The sequence below is a fragment of the Siniperca chuatsi genome, linkage group LG16, assembly GCF_020085105.1.
Source record: "Siniperca chuatsi isolate FFG_IHB_CAS linkage group LG16, ASM2008510v1, whole genome shotgun sequence".
NCBI classification, from domain to species: Eukaryota; Metazoa; Chordata; class Actinopteri; order Centrarchiformes; family Sinipercidae; genus Siniperca; species Siniperca chuatsi.
The window spans coordinates 28,041,543-28,055,071 of record NC_058057.1 but is presented as its reverse complement, the minus strand read 5'-3'; the positions used below and the strand labels follow the sequence as shown (position 1 = coordinate 28,055,071).

The 13,529-nt window shown below is 42.3% G+C and overlaps 1 protein-coding gene and 1 long non-coding RNA gene across 4 annotated transcripts; one reads left to right on the top strand and one right to left on the bottom strand.

The window, feature by feature from the left end:
* Positions 1-299: 299 nt before the first annotated feature.
* allc (allantoicase) lies at positions 300-10,239 on the bottom strand. 3 transcript variants are annotated; one of them, XM_044168200.1, is made up of 12 exons: positions 10,172-10,239; positions 9,152-9,305; positions 8,274-8,324; positions 7,345-7,432; positions 5,439-5,558; positions 4,741-4,820; positions 4,464-4,596; positions 4,204-4,359; positions 3,992-4,065; positions 3,644-3,752; positions 3,431-3,549; positions 300-582 (listed from the first exon to the last, which is right to left on the bottom strand). In XM_044168200.1, exons 2-12 carry the CDS (start codon positions 9,239-9,241, stop codon positions 403-405), a joined length of 1,200 nt encoding a protein of 399 aa, XP_044024135.1. In that variant the 5' UTR covers positions 9,242-9,305; positions 10,172-10,239; the 3' UTR covers positions 300-402. The 3 variants fall into 3 exon arrangements, with proteins under 3 accessions (XP_044024135.1, XP_044024138.1, XP_044024136.1); XM_044168203.1 differs by lacking the exon at positions 10,172-10,239 and having other exon boundaries at positions 5,401-5,558; positions 9,152-9,242; XM_044168201.1 differs by lacking the exons at positions 7,345-7,432; positions 8,274-8,324; positions 10,172-10,239 and having other exon boundaries at positions 5,401-5,558; positions 9,152-9,331.
* LOC122862682 lies at positions 9,632-13,032 on the top strand. Its single transcript, XR_006374824.1, has 2 exons — positions 9,632-10,232; positions 11,221-13,032. It is a non-coding gene; the product is annotated as an uncharacterized LOC122862682 (long non-coding RNA).
* The last annotated feature ends 497 nt before the right edge of the window (positions 13,033-13,529 follow it).

Below are 13,529 nucleotides of genomic sequence, written 5' to 3'. Positions count from 1 at the left end.
TAATTTTGTCAATCATTTTGATAATGGATCATTTAAGTCATCAGATTTTCAGTTTTATGTCTCAGTAAACTGAACATTTTGGAACAAAACATTTGAAGACGTCACCTTGGACTCTGGGAAACTGGCATGGACATTTTTCACTATTTCTGGACATTTTGTAAACCACAAGATGAATTGGTAAAATAATAGACAGTGTGTGAATGATGCTGTCAAGTCATATGATATTAATGTCACACAGCATTATGGGATGTGTTGTGTTTATTTCAGAGTTAAAGTATCAATGACCATCACTCAGACTGTCACATGTCTTTCTGTTTTATTTCTCATCATTAAACACAGATCAGAAACTTTAACTCCTCTCAGTGTTTGAAGTTCAGTGATGGAGGACGAGTGTTCGGAGGATCAGAGTTTGGACGCTGGTCTTTGCTGATTGGCCGGAGCGGCAGTGATCGGCGTGGGTCGACCCCAGAGCCGGAGCCGGCTGACTCCGCCGTCCGGGCTGATGATGAGACGAACGTGACTCACAGGTCGGCTTGGCGTCAGCTCGACCTCGCTGTAGAGATGTCTGTGATGAGGACGAAGCTGCAGCACAGACAGGAAGCAGTTCATATACAAACACTCATCATGTGACCAGATTGTTTCTCATTTAAAAAGTAAAAATATCTTCTGAGAAACTACAGGTTTCACTCTTTGGACTGAACGCTGTTAAACTAAACTCACAAATTTATAAATTTAACATTTATTGATTTAAAATGATCATTTAAAGGACTCGTTATCAGGGCCTTTATTTGAAGAGACATTATGTTATTGTAGTGATCTCACCTAAACTGTGATGGCTGATTGGCTGGTACAGTGCAGCTGCCATGAGCGTCTCTCTCATGATGTTCTTTGTGTTTTAAAGTTGTACATTTTGGTGTAAGTTAAAATATGAGTAACTTTTACCTGAAGGAGCATCAGTCATCACTGTTACGACGTCACTGTTATCATGTCTGCTGTGACTCACGGTTTATTGTATTTGAAATACATCCCGAGCTAACTTGGAAATCGCTGTTTAGATGGAAACTTAACTAAACTGGTTCTTAAGATTTTAAATCAGTCATTTGAGTCAAAATGTCTCGTCTTGTTCGTGCTCTGACTGCTCCTAAGAAGCTACTTTGGGAAAAAGTGAAAATGACCTCACGCAATAGCACATTATTTAAGTTACATTTTGTGGTGTCCAGTAAAAATTAATGAAGACAATTCTACATAATGGTGTCGGGATGCTGAATTTGCCCCAAAAAGACTTATTGAGTACAGCTATGATGTTTTTATCAGATGTTACCGTCAGTTACATCAGCATATCCACACAATTCACCCGAAATATCCAAACATCGGGTGACACATTAATCAACAGAATCCAATATACTGATCCAGCCACCTAGAATGTGTTAGGGCCCAGCAGGGTCTCTGCAGGGTGCTTGGATGAAATTAAATTCCCCTCATACATGTGTGAATGTGTTTTTGTGAAGGAAGCGCCATCTCATGGTGACACCCTGCAGTTGAATGAATGGGCGTGTTTACAGTTTAGACACGCCCTGTCAGGAAACAGGAGGAAGGGGGGAGACTCCCAATGGCTGGGAGTTGGCTGGGACCTGGTTCCCAGTCGGCTGGCAGCCGAGAGGCCATCGGCTGGGAGAGGCAATTCTGAGTGGCTGCCACTGTAATAAATCCATCTTGCTCAGAAAAATATTACTCAAAAGGATTTAAACACATAGTTATAAGTAGCATATAAGTGTGGTAAACAGGCCTATAATATATTTTACAATTATTATATTCATTTTTTAAAACAACCCAAGATGTACCCAATTAAGAAAAAAAAACGACACATTTCAGCAAGTGATTCTTAGTCGAGGCATCAATTTGTTCAAAGATGAACATTTTATTTTGAAAAGAAGCTCCTTGAATGATAAATCTGTCCAAATTAAACAACATTTTCCTACAAGTTATATTTCATTTTCCTCGTCGCTGTGAGTCCTGAGAGATCTGTGAGGTTTTGTTGGCAGGCGGCCATCTTGGCAGATGATGGCGCTTTTTATACATTTGGGTGAAATTCAACTTCAGCAGAGCGAGTTACAGACTCACAGCCCGCTGTCTGCCAACACGTCCTCTGATTGATCCGTCAGTCTGCACATGAAGCTCTATATTTAAGCAAACTGACACTTTATGATTCCTTCCCATCTGTCAACAGGATAAATATCTGAATATCTCATTAATTACAAAAAATCATTTTTCCTTGCCAAACTCAGTGGATATTAAAAACTAAAGTATGAGAGTGATGGGCGTCACCACGTGTGGAGAACAAGACACAGCGGCCTAGTTGGAAAAGGCAAAGCCTTGACTGAGAGGCCTGAACGGAAAACAAAGGCCAAACAGTGAAACGGCGCCAAATCTCCACCAGCCGTTAATTCACCCTGAGATGCGACACGTAAGCTTGAATCAAAACACTGGATTTCTATTGGACGAGACGCCAGACGCCAAAGTATCCGAGCCCGAGAGGACTTCACCGGACAACCAAAACGGACTGACGCATTAAATCGCTAACCAAGAGCGAACTCAAGTAAGAGGCTTGTGTCTGGGCAGAGATTTTATAACTGCGTGTTATTTCATCTAAGCTTCATTGCTCAGCACGTTCCGTCGTGTGTCGGCGCCCGACTGTCCAGTAACACGGCTGGTGAACGAAAGTTTGCTGTTGTGATAAAGGGGCAGATATTCTTTACCGCGGCGTTTGAGATTCCTTGTGCTTTCCTCTCTCCTTCCTCTCCACTAACACCTTGACACACACACACATGCACTTACACACATCTCGAACGACCCAGCTAGCGTGGTAGCAGAACTAGCTACGCTCCACGCCATCTTGAGGTCAAATAGAACGTGTCCTCCATTTTGGCTCTGTTTGAGTTTCGCGGGCCTGCCCGCCATTTTGGATCTGTGCGTGACGACCACCCATGTGGTCACGTCCGCCGTCTTCCTCGCACCCTCCCTCTCTATTATCCCACACACACACACACACACACATACCTTATATATAATTTTGATAATACTAAGAATTAGAAATAGAAATATTCATAAATATATTTGATATTTTTGCTAATAACCGAACCTGCCCTACCTGAACCCCAACAAGAGTTTCAGACCTGGTTTGTGAATCCAGAGAACCCGAAGGCTCATTTTATATGTATCAACATTTGCTTTTAATAAATACATTTTAAGTCACTAATGTAAGAGTCAGAACCTGCAGAACCGAACTGGATCCAGACGTTTAATTCATTATCCTGCATAATACACCTGCAGGACTCCTTCACCGTATATTCCTGACGGAGTTTCCATGTGGAACTTTTTTGTAAAAGTATGAAACATACCAAAGGGAGCAAAAGGAAATTATTAAACATACTTTCTGAGGGGGAAGAAGGATCTGCCATTTCCCAGAATTCCACCTGGTCCTGATGCACTGAGCTTCCTCCTCAGGGGTCAAAGAACAAGCCTCGATCCTGCAAGAGTCCGGGAAGTTACCTGCATGGGAAAACACAGGTGAAGTGTTATTTTCCACCGCTCACGAATGAAAATTCAGGACATTTTCTAAAAATCAGTTGAGGTCTGTGTCGACCTTTGAAGTGGTTTGTGTCAACCTCGATGCTGCTGATCACTCCAGGATGACCGAGACGAAACACCGCCCACTCCCAGCCCGGGACCTGCAGGATCCCCTGCTGGTCCACCTGCAAGGCAACCAGCAGGGAGACATTTAGCAGCTGTAACAACAGAGTCCACACATTTAAACTTTTATTTATGTTCACACTGACAAGCCATTTTAAGAAAGGAAAGAGAATTTTGAAAAGTGGGGACATTTTATTATGTTACCGGATTCAGGATTTTGCAGTTGCAGTTAGAATTAGATGTGTGTGTGTGTGTGTGTGTGTGTGTGTGTGTGTGTGTGTGTGTGTGTGTGTGTTTAAACCTTCAGGTGTTTGGGTCTGTCCAGTCTGCGGGCTGTTTCCCAGCCATCGGCCATGTTGACAGCTCGGCCGAGACCTGCAAACACAGCAGGCCGGGTTACCGGTGTCACCAGTCCACCCCCAGCTGGGAGCAGCACAGAAGAAGCCCGGTGACCGACACTCAACATCGTATACCAACTTAATAAATAAAACTTCATTTTCAATAACAACCAACCAATAATGTTGCGCGGATGCCCAAAGTGGGCGTCGCTGTAGCCGAGGCAGACTCCCCCATTGGTCAGAGCCACCAGGTCAACGTCCTGGTGGGGGGAGACAGACGACCAATCTCTCTGCCCGACGCCGTACACCCGCAGTCTGGCTATCCCTCCATCTGAGGACACAAATATACTGAACAATATTATATGTAGTATTATTATTATTATATGATAATAATTATTTGACGATGTGTGTGTGTGTGTGTGTGTGTGTGTGTACCTGGGTACATGTTGAGCCGCAGGTGTGTGACTCTGTGGTTGAAGTTGACCTTGAAGTAGTTATGGCAGCAGTCTGAGTATCCGGGCTTCAGCTCCGACACACACACCAGCTCCGGCCACGCCTCCGAGCCCAGCTGTCAATCAAACCACACGTCAGCCGTCAGTCACATTCATCAAAGATCACTGCGTGCGGTTGACCAGCAGACTCCCAGTGTTACCAGCTGGTTGTAGTACTACGGTGGCCAGTACCTCCCTGACCGGCCCTCGGTCGGCGTTACCTTGGCGACAGCAGCCAGCTGACCGTCGGAGGCGGCCATGCCGGTCCGGTCTCCTTCCAGGGTGAAGGTGGGTGGTTTGTCTGGTGAAGAACACACTTTATTAGGTACACCTGGGCGGTCTGTTCTGTTCGTTACTGAGGTCGCAGTTAAAGGTGCTGCTGTCCTGGACTACATTCAACTGAGAAGTCTTTCAAGTCTTTTGTCTTCCCCGTTTACAAACGGGAGAGGGTCAGAATATTAGAAACACCACCTCACTAACTACCAGCTCGGTGCTGAAGAACTGAATTAACGACTGGGTGACAAATTTAAGATCCTTCGTTTCAAATATTGTTTCCAATAGTTCTGTCTACATTTTTTGTGATTTAAGCTTGAATTATGCTTCAGAGATGCACTTAAACTTCTTTGCGAACCTAGAACCTAGAGAAGGGCAACTAAATTCCTCTTCAAGACCCTTGTGGTTTGATCTGCTTCTTAGTGGACACGTGCGCACCTTATCCCCCCAGCCTGTACAAACGTGTTCGAAATATTCATAAATATAGTCACTTAAATACATTCACAAATGAATGTCAGGCTTCAGAGATACAAGCCGCTCTGGTAAAAATAAACCTACTGTAGCGCGTTCTCGTAGAGTTTGTGGAGTAAAGTCAGAGAGTCTCGTACTTTGGGACATGATGAGTTTAAGACTGAAGAGTTTGTACCCAGACAGCCGGCCTGGATGGAGACGTGGGGCGAGTGGTTTCCAGTGAAGAAGGACGTGTCGACATCGACGCCGTAGATCTGCCCCGGTACTCCCAGCTGGATGATGCACCAGTCCTGACCTTCCGGAAAAACAGAAACATAATGTTTTGGTTGTGCTGACCTCCAACACAACCCAGCAGACACGATCATGTATTCACACGATTTAACGGATGCTCTGGGTTTGGAAGTTAAAAAGCGTGATGGGGTTTGTTTTCCGGTGTTTTGTTTACATTTAATATGACAGAGCCTCTTAACGAACCCTGAAACTCAGCTGTTTGACGTTGTGGAGCCCGGAGGATAAACTGACTGTCGACACGTCGGCCAATCAGGATCAAGAGTCGGTGTCAGTAGAGAAAAGTCAAAGTCATGTTTGAGGTCATTTAGAAAGTGTCTCCATTACAGAGTTTGTCCAGCAGAGAGCGCTGATTACAAAACTGAAACTCTCTGGGTCACTAATCTGTAGGAATGTTCTACATTATGTGTTCATGTAATAAGTAGTTATATTATATATATATATAATATATCACTGTATAACAATACTATATTACTACTTTACTCTTGTTTTTATAATAATAATAAATAATAATAAAACTTTATTTATAGAGCACTTATCAAAACAAAGTGCTTCACAACAAGAAAAATCAAATAACACAGTGAATGACGAAATATAAAGAAATAAAACACATGAAATACAGAAAAGCAATAAAATAAACAGTAAAATAAACAGTTCAGGTAAAATCAGGATCTGCTTTCAGATAAAAATGTGTTTTGAGACGAGACTTAAACGAAGACTCTGACTCAGACAGCCTGATGTCTTCGGGCAGGTTGATCCAGATCCTCGGGGCCCTGATGGCCAAAGCTCTGTCCCCCTTAGTTTCCATCCTGGACTCAGGATCAGACAGGAGACCCCTGCCCGAAGATCTCAGACTACGTGAAGGTTCATAAGGGATTACAAGGTCTAAAATATAATCTGGGGCCATGAAGAGCCTTAAAAGTAATCAACAAGATCTTAAAATCAGTCCTGAAACCAACAGGGAGCCGATGTAAAGAGGCTGAACCAGGTGTGATGTGGCCGCACCTCTCGGTCCTGGTTTACAGCCGAGCAGCTGAGTTTTGTACAGTCTGCAGTCTGTCAGAGTTTTTAGATTAAGACGAGTGAACAGGCCGTTACAGTAATCAAGGCGTGAGGAGATAAAAGCACGTGCAACAGTTTCTGCATCACTAAGATTTAGAATAGATCGGATTTTTGTTTCTGAGGTGATAGAAACATGATTGGACAAGCTTAGTGATATGTTGCTCAAAACATAAATTGCTATCAAACAGGACACCAAGATTTCTTGCAACAGGCTTGATGTGTTGAGACAGGTTACCAGTAGATGGCAGTATTTGTTATAGTATTATATTATTTGCTATATGTTATTTCAGATACATACTTTATAGTATTATTACTGTATAGTGTGTGTATATTACATATACTGCACATATATTATATAGTATATGACATTATATTATTATGTATATTGTACTTATTATTCACACCTGTACCTATATACTAAGATATTATAATGTATTCATTGCACACAGCTTAGTGTAGCTTTAGTGTCATCTATCTAATATATTTATTCTCTTATTTTAACTTTATTTCATTTAAATAGTTCTTTATCTGTTTTCTTACCTTTCGGTCTGTATCTGTGCTGAAATAAAGTCAGTTAAGTCTCGTCTTATTGTCACAGTTACAGCTTTGGACACATTCAGTGTAATCACATACTGTACGTCCAAACTGAAAAAGAAAAAGAGGACACCGCACGATATTCTGGTTTGACTGGTGAACTTTAGAGAGCAGGAGAGTTTAATCCAGATGCTAACCAGGTATTCTCTTTCTCCTCGTCTCCCATCCGTCCATCCACTTTCCAAACTCAGTGAAGGCAGAAGCGATGAAGTGTGGCGGCTCTCTCTGTACAAACATACACTCGTTACATGTTGGGAGACACTTAAAAGTTTAGATATTTACAGCACCAACAGGGACAACCCAGTTGCTGTTGTCCAGTTTGAGCATAAAATCTTTCAGTTAAGTCTGGTGATATTCTCTATATTTTACATCGTTTATTTTGACTCCCACACACAAGGATACTCACAAGGATACTAGAGTGGATTCATCCGCCGCTGGAAATAGTCCCCAACAGATGCTCTGTTTCCTCCTGTTGGTCTGATAGAAACTACAGCGAGCAGCAGTTTGAGGAAACTACTGAGCCTTTTTAAACAGGAAACTACAGATCTGAGTTTTTAAAGATTTACGTCTTCAGCAGGAACCAATGGGCTCGCAGCTGAGCGCCGCAGACAGGAAGTCAGACGGTGATGAGAGACGGACCGACATGTTGTTGGTTTTGATCGGCAGTGACTGGATGTCCCGGTTTGACTGGGTGTCCCGACAAATATCTGTAAAACACTAAATTGTCAGTATGCTAACGGTTAGCTCCAGAAAGAGCTCCAGGCTACTCGGTAGGTGTGCTAGGTGCTGAAATAACTGTCCCCCATCCTGATTAAAACGCCTAGGAGCGTGCAGAAGCGCGTGGATGAACGTGCGGTACACTTAAGGGTCCCGGTTTGGAGGTTTTAAAATATGGTCACCCTATTTGGATCAAAACATGAGATTTGTCGATGATAAGAAAAATATAAGAAGAATAACACCAGACTGATCCTTCAGAGTGAAATAATTGCATAAATCACCAAAACTGAGACTGGTATTAATCATATGTGCTGCTGAAGTCAAACATGATGGTGGAGCAGAGGTGTACCTTCAGCAGGTTGGCAGCTGGAGCGAACCATTCGTCTGAAGCAAAAATAACCTGAGAACATCAGGAGAGCGTGCTGTCATTGTGATTCAGTGCCGTTCAACAAACTGTTCATTTTCACCTGAAAATATGCACAATAGGCCTACAGCATCAAGTTAAAGCTGTGCTAATCAATATTTTGCAGCAATAGTTCACCATTTTGGGATGTAAGCTTATTCACTTTCATGTAAGATGTTCTGAAACCACTCTCATGTCTGTATGCTAAATCTGAAGCTACAACTGGCAGCCAGTTAGCTTAGCTAGCTAAAACTAGCTTTAACGGTAAAACGCTGCTCTAACGTTGATGCATCAGGATTAATAATCTAATAATAGACAGAATCAGAATCAGTCACAGGAGACGTTTTACTGCAGAGCTTTTCTTCTTACTTTAGCTGATAGTACTCATGTACGTCTTTATGTGATTGAGTACTTTTACTTAAGTAAAGGATCTGAATAGTTCTTCCAGCACTGCAGAGCTGGCAGGAGGTGAAACAACACATTTTCAGCAGCACTGATAACTTAGTTGCCCGAAAGAATGCAAAATGAGCATAGTTGGATTGTTATTATATACTGTATGGTTCACCACAGTTAGCTGCATGTGTGTGCAATATTATACATTAATGCTAATCATCTCAGATGAATGCGCTAATTGTGAGGCCAAATATATATAAAGTATATTAATTACGTTACATTTATTGCATGTGCACATAGCCTATTTTGATTAAATGTCTTTAGGTACTGCTGGTTGTTTACCCTATAAATATGTGTTCATGTACTAATGAATATATTTGAATGTACTACTGCTGGTATGTTACAGTGACATGAAAACCTCAGTGACTCACCTTCCCACCGACCGCCTCACAGGCCAGATCATTAAACTGCAGGAAGTCCGGCTCTGCTGCTGCCTTCACTGCTGCTGTCCTCTCTGCCATGTTGAGTTTCTACTGAAGCGTGAATAATAATGTTGAAGCAGCTGCTCGTCCTGCAGCTTCTGTCCTGCAGGACAAAGTTCATCGGCTGCTCCGTCACAGACAGCAGGTTGTTTATTTAGACAGAGTGCAGGGGTCACTGACTTCATGCACTCATATGTGAAGCCATACTTCTCTGTTAATACACCACAGACACAGTCTCATGTACATTCATAATGTGTGTCACTTATTCAAGTGACTCACTCATGTCACGTATTTACCAGTGTTTAATCTGCAACTCAACTCTATTGAGCACGAGTGTTGACACGGAAACTGACTCCTGCTGTCGGCAGATTTCAAGATACAAATATACTGCAGACATGCAGCTAAACACACTCTTACTGTACAGGCAAGACGTATGTGTCTTTGTGATCGTTTTGAGTCACTCTGTAGCCAAGTTGTATGATTGACAAGAAATGCAAACAAACAGAAACTCTGACCCAGGGGCCCGATTACCCCTTGGACCCCGGGGCCTGTGCCTGGTAGGCCTGTTCAGTAATCTTTCCATGGATCAGAACAAGTCCCCTCTTTGAGATCCTCTCTACCTTTTAAATATGCAGTAGCAGGAGCTCAGGTCAGTCAGGAAGTTTATCAACAAAAAACAAACAGAGTAATCATCCTCTTAGCAATAGACCAGCTCTGTAGCTTCCCCGGTAGTTACCGCCACCCAATTTTCTTTCCCAGGATGGTGAAGTCAAGACCCGCCCTACTCTGCCTCTCATAGGAGTCGTAGCCTTCGTTGGTTGAGTCGGTTGAGTCGGTTGAGTTGGCCAGGTTTAGGCAAAAGGAGTGAGACTGGTTAGGGTTAGGGTAAGAATGAGTCTAGCTGATTGTTGATCGTGACAAGTTGATGAATCGGCTCTGCAGAAAAGGTGGAGAATGAAAAAGACCTACCTGTGGACAGGTGCATGCAGCCGTTGGTGCTGTGAGAAAAGAGCAGATCCTGTTTTTCCAGGTGAGTGGTGAGAGAACATCGTGTTGTTGCCAGAAGGTGTGTTTTCAGGGAAATACAACTGTTAATTAAAATGAAACAATACATCATATCATGTTGCACAACGTCAGTTCTTAGAGCAGTTTTTCTTGCTTTACTGCTTTAAGGAACTTGATTACGGTTACATCCAGGTTTTTACATCTACCGAGGAAAGTCTATGAGGTACATAGTTTGTTGTTCTTGGTGTAAGAATATATTTCCCTATAAAACACAAAAGGTTCAGAATTCTCATTTTCTGTAATAGCAAATGAAAACAGAATAGGTCTGTTGTAATCAGAATATGCAAATCCATATGTATTTGTTCCATTCACAGTTTAGGGAGCAGCCACTCCCACAGTTACACTGCAAAAGGGCTTTTATGAAATTGCTGATTATTTTCGTGCCAACAGAAACTTTGAAGCAAGACTTTGACATTCTGACATTCAGAATAAAAGCAGGGAATTAGAATTCTGTAAACGTTTTTAAGCTATATGATGTAGTATTATATTGTCATATCGGCTAAATGACAGCACAGACTAATATCTAGTGTCAGAAAGAAGTTAAAAATACTATAAGCAAGTTTGCTTAAGCAAGTCACAGCATGTTATCGATTGTACAATTTCCATACAAATTATATCTCAGAATGCATCCCTTTACTTTAAAGTAAGAGGACCATATCAGAAGTGTTATTGTTCCCATAAACAAATTTTTACTGAGCACTCTTCTGTAATTGTTTCACATTTAATTGATGCACATGGATTACCTGTACAAATGTACAGTTTATGTTTAGTTTGTGTGTGCATAGACTTCCACATCAATATTTTTATGCTTCTACTTAAAACTAAAGAAACAATTCCAGTTATAACAGTCTACAAAACTAATCTGTTTTAATAATCTGAGTGTTTTAAAACCCAAAAAATGTATTGTTCTACAAGGTGATGATTGTCTTTTGGTTTCTTTTGGATCTTTGCAGAGAGAAAAGATGGCGACACTGAAAGAAGTCCTCTTGGGAATTTTAGAAGATTTAGGAGCCGAGGATCCTGAAAGGCTTCCCAACAATCCCAAAGAGTCGACTGGAGAATGCAGAGCGGGTGGACACAGTGGATCGGATGGTTCAGAACTATTGTATAAACAGCCTTAAAGTGACCAGAATTGTTTTGGGGAAGATAAATAAGAATGATCTAGTGGTGAATTCATCAAACACCATCTCAGAACCTACAGGTAAATCATTAAAAAAAAGAACATTATAAAGACCTTGAATTTTACACAATCATGCGTCACGTTTTTACGACTGTGGTAAGGTCATTCACATGACAGTGATAACAGATACAGTGAAAATACAGATGTTGAATTTGGCCTCCTAAAATCAAGACCTCTCAGAGAATCGCCATATTTACATGGTGGACGACTTTAGGTACCCCCATGACCATAGAAGTTGTTGTCAGGGTCAATAGCTTCTGGTAGGGTCACCCAAGGCAATTGGTCCAAGGTGAAGCATCCAACCAAGAGTGAGTGTAGAACCCTTATGGCTCAGCAACCTCAGAAGCAAGCTACCTTGCCCAGATTAGGGCCTCCTCCTGCAGCCAGGCCTGGGAGGGGAGCTCGGCGGCAAGCGCCTGGTTGCAGGGCCCACTTGCAATGCTGGATGTGAGGGTCGGCTGCATTGCCAGTCAGGTCGCAGGCACAGGAGAGGACCTTGGCATGCTCATGCCAGGGTAGGAAAGCCGGTCACCTCTCTCCCGTCACCTCTCTGTTTGGGACAGAACCAGAGCTGGTGCGGGAGGTGGAGCGGTACCAACTAGACATAGCTGGGCTCACCTCAACACGTAGCACCGGCACTGGACTTGTTCCTTCGCTTCCTCCTGGGTCTTTCACTGGAGATCAATCAGACTCTCCTACGGGGTCTGCTGACACAGACAGAAAGTAGCTCTGAGACCAACCAGGAAACAGTTGATTACATCAAAAAGAAGATCAGTGAGAATCTGTCTCCAGAGAAAAACATCAATCTGTTCCACTGTCTGAATGAACTGAATGATCGTTCTCTAGTGGATCAGATCCAACAGGTCCTGAGATCAGGAAGTCTCTCCACAGATGAACTCCTGCTCAGTTGTCAGCTCTGGGCTTCATCTTACTGTCATCAGAAAAGATCTGGACATGTTTGACCTGAAGAAACTGTCTGACAGCAGTGCAAACGGAGCAGCCACATCCTGATCATCCAGAGAGATTCGACGGTTATCGGGAAGTACGGGGAAATCAGAAGCAGAGGAAACAATGCTGACTGTCGGATTGGAAGGAATCATCGGTCCTGGAGTCTGACGTGGTTACTCTGTTTGTCACAATAAGACAGTGACCCCTCTCACAGAGCAGCAGTGTATGTGGACAGTCCTGCTGACACTCTGATCCACCTCCACACCTTCAACACCACATTCCCTGAACCTCTTTATCCTGGCTTTGGGTTCTGGTCATTTGACCTAATATTCCACTAATAACCAGAATAATAGCCCATTCAGAATAAAAATAATGTAACCACCTCACCTGGAAGAGACTGGCCCGATCCGGCCCCGTCTTCATTCGTCTTCAGAGGCTTGGTGTAAACGTCTGATAATCCGGTCAATAGGAAAATATTAGCGCCTCATAACAATGTAAACGCTTCATCAGATCGGTTCTCTCTGGTTGGAATAAACATATTCATGTTCGCCCCACGTGGGGGTAACATTTGGTGACATGAACAAGTTTCCCGGGAGGGACAGAAACATGAACAATAAAATTCAGTGTTCTTTATTCATCTTTTATTTATTTGTAATATTTGTTCCAGGACTTGATTATTTATTATTATTGCATTCAGGATGTATATATTCTTTGATTTAGTGATTTTGAACACAGAACTGAGACTGTCTCTCAGATCTTACCAGTGTGCGTTCTGCTTTTACTTTCATGATTAATTATTATTAATGAACACTTACGGTGTTAACTGTTGGCTACGTTCACCGTGTCACCACACCAGTTAACTCAAATGAACGTCCACCAAACAACTAATGATCACGTGTTTCTGACATGAACACACTCACTCAGAGTTTGTCTCATAATCTTTATTGAACAAAATATGCAAACATGACAGCAATAAGGTCGCACATATTTTGATTCACTGTTTCATGTCTTGACACATCTCAGGCAAATGTTGCGTTATATATTATATATATCATATTATATATTATTCAGAATGTTTACAAGAATGAGGATTGTTCACAATACAAAATGTTTTAATGAATGCGTTTGTGACCA